Raw genomic sequence first — 10,533 nt, forward strand, 5'->3', positions numbered from 1 at the left:
ATAGATAGATAGATAGATAGATAGATAGATAGATAGATAGATAGATAGATCGAGCTTTATGTCTCTTTCCTTCTCTCTTTTCTTTACCTACGATAATTTTAATTTTTGTTTTCTCTCTCTTTCTCTCATTCTCTTTGTCTTTCTCGTTCTCTCTCCTTTGACACGAGTAATTAAAAAGCGTGCATTTAATTACGTGACGCCCCACACTGCCAAATCGTCAAGCGATTCGTTCTCTCTTCGTTGAAAATTTTTTTTCCACCACCCACCACCCCAACCCTCCCTTAACCCCCTTCTACCTTGCCATCTTTATTCCACGTTCTTTTTTTCATTTTTTTTTTCTTTTGCTTTTTTTCTTTCTTTTTTAATTTCGTTTCTTTTAAATCTTCACCATCTTGTCATCGTTGTTATTATTATTATTATTATTATTATTATTATTATTATTATTATTATTAATATTATTATAATTATTATTATTATCGTTATTACTATTCCTTCTTTCTTTCGAGTAGCGTTATAATAACGATTCGTCAATCAAGTTCGATCTTCCTTTGGACGATCTTTTTTTTGTACTATCTTTTTTTATTTTGCGAAAAAAAAATGAAATTAATATGGAGAGGAAGAGAAAGAGAGCGAGAGAGAGAGAGAGAGAGAGAGAGAGAGAGAGAGAGAGAAAGAAAGAAGAAAAAAATTATTGAAGGATTTTATTAGCAGAAAGATCGCGTTTGAAGGGCGATAAACCATGTTGCAAAATGTTCAATATATATATATATATATACATATATACATACACGTACACACACACATATATATATATATATATATATTGTACACATAAGTAAACAGAATAGCGATTACGAAAGAAATAGAAGAATGGAGTTCTTTCTTTCTCTCTTTTTTTTTCTTTCTTTCCTTTTCTGTTTTCTTTTTTTTTTTTTTCTTTTTTATCTTCAATGAAAAAGCACAATCGCGAATCGCGCGAGTCGTAGCGTAAAACGTTTAATTAATTTTATTCATTATTTCACATCCAGCGACCTCTCCGATCTATTCTCTTTCTCTCTCACTCACTCACTTATTCATTCACTCATTTATATACAAGTTTTCTCCTACTCCTACCCCCAATTCCATTCTCACCCCACCACTCCACTCCATTCCTTATCACCTAACCTTTCCGTTACGAAGAGATTGTTTTTTAATAGGAAAAACAAAACGAAACAAATATTATAATAATATTATTGCAACAAATAAAAAAGGAAACAAATAAACGAACGAAATGGGAAACGCAGATATACATATACATATAAATTGAGTTTACATTAAAACACGAAAGAGAAGAAGAGTTTTAGTTTATTAATTTACTTAATATTAAAATAAACGAATGGAATGATAATAACACTCTAATAACACATTGTAATAATAATGATTATTATTATACATATACATATATATTGCTATTATTATATATATATATATAAAACTGTTTATAATATATATTTTAATTTTGAAAAACCCGAGTGTGTGTGCAGTTTGTTGTTGTTTTTTGTTGTCTTATTTTTTTATTTTTATTCTTTTTTTTTTTTTTTTTATTCTTTTATTCTTTTTTTGTAATTTTGCTCTAATTTGTTTATTTTATTTAATTTTATTTCATTTCATTTCATTTCATTTCGTTCTTCTTTTCTTTTCTTCTCTATTTCATTTTATTCTCTTTTGTGCTCTAACATCCATCGTCGACCCAGAGTTTAACGTTAGATGAAAGAAATAAAATTTAATAAAAATAAATAAATAAACACAAATATCCATGCAAATAAAATCAGCTGCGACTGACAATTGCGTGTCCACGCGTCTAATATATATATATATATATATATGTATATATATACACACACACACACACACATATATATATATATATATATACATAACTGGCTGCTCCTGCCTGTCGTTAAAAACACCCGATTGTGATCTTGCATGTCTTCGTACACGAAGAGAAGTGAACTACGTGATCGCTGTTGATCATCGCCGAAATAGTAAGTACTATCCTGCTTGTTGTTTTTTGCTAATTAACACACCTCGTTTGATATTAAAAGAGTACGATGAGTTATTACCTTTTTTTTTTTTAATTTTCCATATACTCCTCGTACTCTTGTTACCTTTTACCTCGAATATTTAATTACATATAAAAACGACATAAATTCGTCATGTTTTTCGTCTTTTTCTTTTTCTCTTTTTTTTTTTTTTTTTTTTTTTTTTTTTTTTTTTTGTTTAAATTACGTGCTACAAATATTACATGAATAATTAAAAAAAAAAAGAAAAAAGATGTTTAAGTTCTATAAATATATTTCTACGTTACAATATAATAATTTATATAATGAATATAATCTAAAGTGTATCGTCTATTAATTAAACAGTATCGTGTCGAAAGTTTCTAAGTCATTTTAAAAATCAATAATACATACATACATACATACATACATACATACATACATACATAAATCACTTTCTCGAGACTTATTTTTCCTTTTATCAGATTGCGAAACAACGAGTCTTATTAAAAGAGTCTACGAAAGAGTCTCGAAATATATTATAATTGATTTTTAAAATCGAACAACGATCTTTTTCGATTCCAATCTGTATAATTAATACAATCTTATTATATAGTTTAGATAATATAGTATAATAATCAACGATATGATAAATACTGACAATAATTGAATTCAAACGCTATTGCTATCGATAACGAATATAATACAGAAACGCTATTCATCTATAATTTTTAAGTTTGTATATAATTAATTAATGAAATAATTATATAGATATATATATATATACATAATAATAACAATAATAATGCTTTTCTCCCTAAATAACGTTGCTAATGCTTGCAGATGAGATGGTGACAGAAAAGGAGAAATTCAAGGAGATCGGCGATGGCCTGGATAACGCATTTTTCGAACTCTATGGCGTCTAACAACGCCACTAACCATCCCTCTAACGCTTCAAACAAAAACAAACAAAAAATTACCTTTCTTACAGTCTCGCTTGCTCTCTTAACACGTATTCCGTAAGTTTATTAAGCTGTAACGCTTCTTAACATCACAATTGCTTCGCCATGAAAATGAACAAAAAAAAAGATACCATTAAAAAAAAAAAAAATAAAAAAAAAAGAAAAAAGAAACGAAAATAACAAAATCTAATCCATCGACTAAAAACACTGCTATATCTTTTTCTTTTTTCTTTCTTTCTTTCTTTCTTTTTTTTTTTTTTTTTTTTTCTTCTCTTTTCTTCTTTGAATTATTAATCCTTTACGATTACAGGATACACCGGCAGATTTACGATAGAGTTGCACGAACTTCTGTTTATTTTTATTTATTTATTTATTTGTTTATTTTTCTTTTTTTCCTTATTACAATCAGATTTTTAACATATCTATCGTGAGAACTTGGCTATAAAATCTTGCTTAATTAATTATATGTACTTATATATATATATATATATATATATGTATGTATGAACGTATAAAGGAACAATGATGCTTTATAATTTGTTCGATTACTTCGAATTCGAAGAATGAATTAAAAATCTATATCTCTGAGTTCCTTCAAAAAAAAAAAAAAAATGAAATAATAAATAAATAAGAATTAAATAAAATAAAAGGACAAAAAATAAATAAATAAATCATCATATACGAAACGAGAACGCGTTTCGTTCGTACAAATATAATCTTCTCATTTTTCTTTTTCTTTTTCTTTTCTTTCCTTTTCTTTTCTGATCAAATTTCGCTTCCTTTCAGACGAACTCGTCCACGAGAAGGAGAAGTACAAATACATTTGCGACGACCTGGACCTTACCTTCACCGAATTGGTTGGTTAAATTCGATCTTTTCTTGAAGCAAAAGTTCAACGTGTTCGTCAACAAACCCTGCTGTTGAATTTCTTTATGAAACGTTAAACGAAAAAAAAAAAAAAAAAAAAAAGATAACAAGCGTTATATAAATCGTCGTAGCCCCTTTTTCACGGCACGGGTTGGCTGCTGCTAATATATATACAACAACAACAACAACAATATATATATATATATATACAAATATCTATATACATTATTACGCACAATGTATAACATAATGTATTTTACTAATGTAACTATTTGAAGTCGTTGTATATTATATAAATACGTACCGCGTTATTTTCGTGCTTCAATATTTTATATGTATTCCTTTCTCCCACTCTTTCATCGTATTTGAACAAACTTTTTTCTATTCGTAATTTCGCGCCGAGAGCTCGCTTTTTTCGACAACAGCGACAACGCCATCTCGCGGAATCGATTGGAAACTAGTCGAAACCAGCGCGAATTTCAAAATGATTCCGAGCTGGTTCGTTCGACTAAAGGAGGAAGAGAAACTTAATGTTTTATCTTTTTTCTTCGAAAGAAAAAAGGAACTAATTTTGTTAATAACAACCACAACAATAACGGTAATAATAATAATAATAATAATAATCAAACCCTCCTTTCTTCGTGAAAAACTTTATCAACAAAAATTGTCTTAATACTCTCATAATTTTTTATACAATTTTTTTCCTCATTGATAATTTTTATTAATAATAATTAACCTCCCCTACCTCTCTCTCTCTCTCTCTCTCTCTCTCTCACATATTGAAAATTGATAAGAAAGAAAAAAAAATTAAACCCTCGATGCTAATCGACATCCTCTTTTTGATTTTATAATTCCTATACCATTCTTCTGAATTGATTATTTTTAATAATAATAATAATAATAATAATATTAATAAATATAATTAAGTCTTATCCGTTGAACACCTTCATCCAAAATTAAAAAAAATAATGATAATAACAATAACAATACTGACCAACAATCTATCTCTCTCTCTCTCTCTCTCTCTCTCTCTTTAATTAATAATATTATATATTAAAAAACTAAAATGTGTATATACCAACTAACTAACAAATCCATCCAAACTAATAGCACGTTCCCTCCATTACAGACGTCCTGGTAAACGAGCGCTGTAAGTACAAAGCCATCGCCGACGAGATGGATCAGACGTTCGCCGACCTCGCCGGATATTAACGAATTGGCTGAACGATTTACGAGCTGGTCTATTATTGAAAGTAAAGAAAATTGAAAAAAGGGGGTTAACATACACCATACACACTCGTACATATATATATATATATACACACACACACACAAAAGGGAAAAAGGGAAACGATCAATGAAATTGTTATTCACACTACGATAAAGAAAAATGAGACACTGCCAGAGCACGCTGACACTTTTCTGACATGTCCAATTAATTTCAATTTTGACATATGTCGGACTTTGCAAAGAAATATATATATATATATATATATATATATATATATATATATATATTTAACTCTTATGATACATTCAACTTTTAAATTCCATTATTTTTTTTAATTTCTTCAAGAATCACTATTACTTGATTATACGTCATAATTTATTAAATAATAAATATATGTATATAAGAGTTAAATGTGTATATATATATATGTATGTATGTATGTATGTATGTATGTATGTATGTATGTGTGTATATATTTAACTCTTATGATATTCCATTTTTATATTCTATTACTTTGAAATTCTTTCAAGAATTATTTGATCATGTATCAATGTAATTTATTATGTAACAAATATGTTATATATAAGGGTTAAATATATATATACATATATATATATATATGCTGCACGTATACTTACGCATATTGAAGAATAAAAGATCGAGTAAAACAGAAAAAGAAAAGAAAAAAGAGGGATGATATATATTGCCTCTTTAAAAACCTTATAAAATCATATGAGCGTGAAATTATGTGCACAAAGCGTAAGCCCGGCTAATTAATGAAATTTGCTTTTTTCTTTTTCTTTTTTTTTTTCCCGATCCATCGATCCTTTATAATCATTAATCAAAAGTCTCGCGTACGATCGTGCACAAATGTCCTGTTCAATCCTCGATCTAATGTTTCTGCCCTTTTTATCGATTCTTTCGCGTGTTTCTATGCTTGTTCAAAGGAAAATAAAATGTTTTTAATAAAAAAAAAAATAAAAGAAAAAAAAAAAAAAGTCGCTTCGTAGAGTTGGTAAGCTTTTTTTTTTTCATTAGCCTTCGTAATAACTATAACGCGTCGTTCCTAAATCCGTTGAAATAAGTTGTTCGTAGCTTTTTTATATATATATATATATATATATATAATAAAAAAAAAAAGGAAAAAAAAGACGAAACGTGTCAATAACGCCCACGTCTAACGAAAGAAACATCTTACGTATCGTACATACAATATATATATACATAAAAAAATGTATAAGCCTTACTTAATCGACCACCTTATATATATATATATATATATATAAAACCATGTTCATTTAACGCAATTTTGACGAGATTTTGGAAAAATTTCAAAAAATAAAAAAAAGAGAAAAAATGAAGTGAAACGAATTCGTGAAAATTTCGTTCTTGTCATCAATGGAAAGAAGATTGTAAAAAGTATATTAAAAATAATTAAAAAGGAGAAGGAGCATGCAAATTGTTTATCTGTGAAACCAAAGTGCAAAAGAGAGAGAAGAAAAGGAAAGAAAGAAAAAAGTAAAGTAAAATAAAATAAAATAAAATAAAATAAAATAAAACGAAACGCGTGTCTACGATTATATAAGAGAAATTTATGCTTTTAATGAAATTTTCATTCGTGTAAAAGTTTGTACGCTTACGAAAGAAGAAAAAAGAAGAAAGAAAACGAAAAAAAAAAAAAGAAAAAAAGGATCCAAAGCATTCGTTGTTTGTAATAAACGTTGACAATCGTGTCGATATATATATATATATAAATAATAATATATAATAATCTTTTACATAAAAACATACATTCCGACGAACGATATTATAATAATAATAATCACCATCATCATCATCGATCATTTTACTATAAATTATTCAGTTTCATTGTTGTCAAATAATGCGGTCTAATTTGTAATAAACGAGATATTATATCTCGTCGTTCTAGATTCTAAGTCACAATTTTTTTATCGTTCTCCAAATATCTATATCTTAATCTATTCAATCTACTTTTGAAAAATTTCATGTGTTTAATCGCGCTTCTTAATACGAGCGAAGGCTATGCTGCTGTAACTGCAATTTTTGTACAATCGACAAAAAATTCGAAAGAACAAAATATATGACAGCGTGTGCAGAAAGAAAATGTGCTTTGAAAGCTGAAGTGAGTTTGATAATTAAAAGGATAATTAAAAAGAAAAAAAAAAAATATATATATATATACGCTCCTTTTTTTTCTCTTCATCGTCACATATGAAATGGATTATAAAAAGTAAACAAAAAAGAACGCAAAAATTACTCAAAATGAGACCAATACTCCTCTGTCTCACAATCAATATGCCAAAGATCCCTTAAGTGATTTTAAAAATCAATTACTGTGTTTTTAATAACCAACTAGTTCTTGCATTTAGCTTTGCAATTTTACTTTGCCAAACTTGCAGTTTTATAATCTAAGGAAAAAGAAAGGAGAAAGAAAACTAATCCATAAGGAATTTATTAATTTTTAAAATCACTTGAAAACTTTAGACCCAGTTTAATGTATCTATGTATGCATCTTTTTAATTTGACTGTACTTACACGGAACTATTGCTATCACTATTATTATCATTATTATTAATGAAGATGCACATATTTTTTAATCATTTCGTATTCTTATGAACAATTACGAACAATTACAAATATTTACGAGTAAAAATATTCGACAAGTGTTTTGAAAGGAATAGGGATAATGGATCCATTATATATATATATATATATATATATATATATATATATATATATATGCTAAATAAATAATAAGAAAAAAAGAGTTACATAACATACATATTCATTATTTATGATTCTCATATCATAATATAATATTATCTGTCTAAACACAACGCTAACATATATTTCTGTATGTTTTTCGAATCGTAATCATATATCATCATTATCATCTTCATCATCATCATCATTATTATCATTATTATTATTATTATTATTATTATTAATATTATTATTATTATTATTATTTATTATTATTATTATTATTATTATTATTATTATTATTATAATCTTATCAGCAAAATATTTTTTTTTTCTTTTTCTTTATAATTACAGAGAACTGCTTAGTAACATAGATATCTTCAGAAATATGATTCCTTTCTTCGCGTATCACGAAGTCGACCGACGACGTTGCGAGTGCGTTCTCTAAAACAACGTATTCGATAAAAGCCATATAATTCTTTGCACAGATTGCACAGAATTATTTTTTATTATTTATTTATTCATTCATTTATTTATTTATTTATTTATTTATTTATTTATTTAATTATATTTTTTCCTCCCCTTTTATTTCCCTTTTTCTTTTCTTTTTTTTTTCAATTTCCTTTCTTTCTTTTAACATCACCATTATTCTAGATGGATCAACTTAAAAGCATTACTACAACAATAACAACAACAACAACAACGTCGGCCCTAAATCATTCTATCATTCTATTCAGGTAAATGTTGATATGAATATTATTTTCTCTGAGGAACCCCGATTATTATTGCTTCACTTAATGAAATTCATTAACGTTTTCTTTTTCGTCACGGGCGCATCGATAATTTATTTATTTTATTTTCTTCCTTTTTTCTTTTCATCTTTCCCAAGACGCCAAAGACGAGGGAAAAAATTGTAAGTAGAACGGAGGAAAAAAGAAAAAGAAAAATGAAAAGTACGAAATAAAAGTAAGAAGAAAAAAAAAGAAGAAAATAGATAGAAAAAATAGCAAAACAAATTTACTTTACAAAATGCGATCGGACGCATTAAACGTATACAGGATGGGATCAAAAGTTCTTAGGACGTTGAAAAAAAAAAAAAAAAAAGAAAGAAAGAAAGAAAAAAATTGATTATTCCTCCTCGAAATTTTTTTTAAGCTTTACGCTAATCTTTTCTTTTTTGTTTTCAGATTGTAAAACTATAAGTATACAATTGAGAGCCTGAAAATTCTCGAAAAAGAATAATTGATTTTTAAAATCAATTAGAGATTTTTGATCCACCCTGTATACACATACACACACACACACATATATATATATATATATATGTATATATGATGTCCCATAAAGTGGTATCCTTAGACATTCTCCATTGCGAGATGATTCGTATTTAAAAAAAAAAAAAAAAAAGGAAAATAAAATAAAATGAAATAAAACATTAAAAAAAAAAAAAAAAAAGACGAGAGAAAGAGAAAGAAACGAAATAGAAAAATATGGGAATTACAATAATTTGAATAATTTGAAAAGAGACGCAAAAGCTTACAACAGGCGGGACCGTAGTATGTTGCGATGGAACTCTTAAAAGCTATCAAGTAAAAATTGGTCGGTTAATAACTATAATTAGTTAAAAAGAAACAATAAAAAAAGAATGAAGAATCAGTAATAACATTTTTAACGATTATTATCTTTTTCCTGTTTTAAAAGCGAATTACATTTCTTTCGCTAGGCTATAATAATTATAATTAACATGTTTGTTGTTCTCTTTTTAACGTTTGTTCGATCGTATAAAATACATATGACAAATTTTCTCTCTTTATATATTCATTTTATATATATATATATATATATATACACACACATATATATATATATATAAAAATTAGACAATAATTATTCTATGTAATAGTATATATATGAATATGTATATTTATATGTATCAAATATTCTCGAAGTTGATCGAATTCATAATCATCCTACGTGTGTGTGTATATATGTATATATAAGGCACGTAGCGGTACAATAAATAAATTCTTTTCATTCGTGTTTCTTCAGAGAGGAAAAAAAAAAGAAAAGAAAAGAAAGAGACAAGAACAAAAATTAAAAGATTAAAAATTAAGAAAAAGAAAAGAAAAATAGAATAGATCGATAGAAAACGGCGACAACGGCGACAAAGGCACAAGAATCACAGTGTCACTTTTCGAATCATTTTGTACGATTTACGTATACAGGATCAATGCCAAAAGTTCTTAAATAGGTATAGGGAAAAAGAGAGAAGGAGAGAGAGAGAGCCAAAAATACCTAAGTGATTTTTAAAAAAACGACTTACTTTCTTTTCTCAAAATTATTAGACCTTTGACCGAGCTCGTACATCAATAGGCTAAACAACAGGCTAAAGTTCAACAAAATAGTTAGCCTTTTTTTAAAGTCTTAAAAAAGATAATTAAAAAAAAAAATAATAATAATAATAAAGTAATTGATATTTAATGTCACTAAGAAATTTTTGGCCCACTTAGAAGAAACTTTTGACTCCCCGTATATAAATGCACTACTGACCTCATCACTTCTAAAAAAAAAAAAAAGAAAAAAATATATATATATATAGAACAATCTTTCCACAATCAAGGAATGTGTGTAACGTGATATCTCATCGAAGAAAGGCAACGTTTCGAATTTTTGATTGGTCATTCTTGAATATTAGTTCAAGAGGAAGACA

The 10,533-nt window shown here is 26.9% G+C and overlaps 1 protein-coding gene across 9 annotated transcripts in view; it reads left to right on the top strand.

Moving 5' to 3' along the window:
- Positions 1–6,206, top strand: part of LOC122627733 (tropomyosin Per a 7.0102) — a 49,856-nt gene extending 43,650 nt beyond the window's left edge. For 4 of the 9 annotated variants that reach the window (XM_043809155.1, XM_043809157.1, XM_043809153.1 and 1 more), the window contains 2 exons: positions 2,883–3,058; positions 3,788–4,179. In XM_043809155.1, the coding sequence (XP_043665090.1) occupies positions 2,883–2,965 (83 nt within the window). In that variant the 3' untranslated portion in view covers positions 2,966–3,058; positions 3,788–4,179. Of the gene's footprint in view, positions 1–2,882; positions 3,059–3,787; positions 4,180–4,997 lie in introns of those variants that run through there. The other 5 variants (XM_043809161.1, XM_043809141.1, XM_043809146.1 and 2 more) reach the window with 2 other exon arrangements.
- The last annotated feature ends 4,327 nt before the right edge of the window (positions 6,207–10,533 follow it).

The sequence above is a fragment of the Vespula pensylvanica genome, chromosome 3 (assembly GCF_014466175.1).
Source record: "Vespula pensylvanica isolate Volc-1 chromosome 3, ASM1446617v1, whole genome shotgun sequence".
Lineage (NCBI taxonomy): Eukaryota > Metazoa > Arthropoda > Insecta > Hymenoptera > Vespidae > Vespula > Vespula pensylvanica.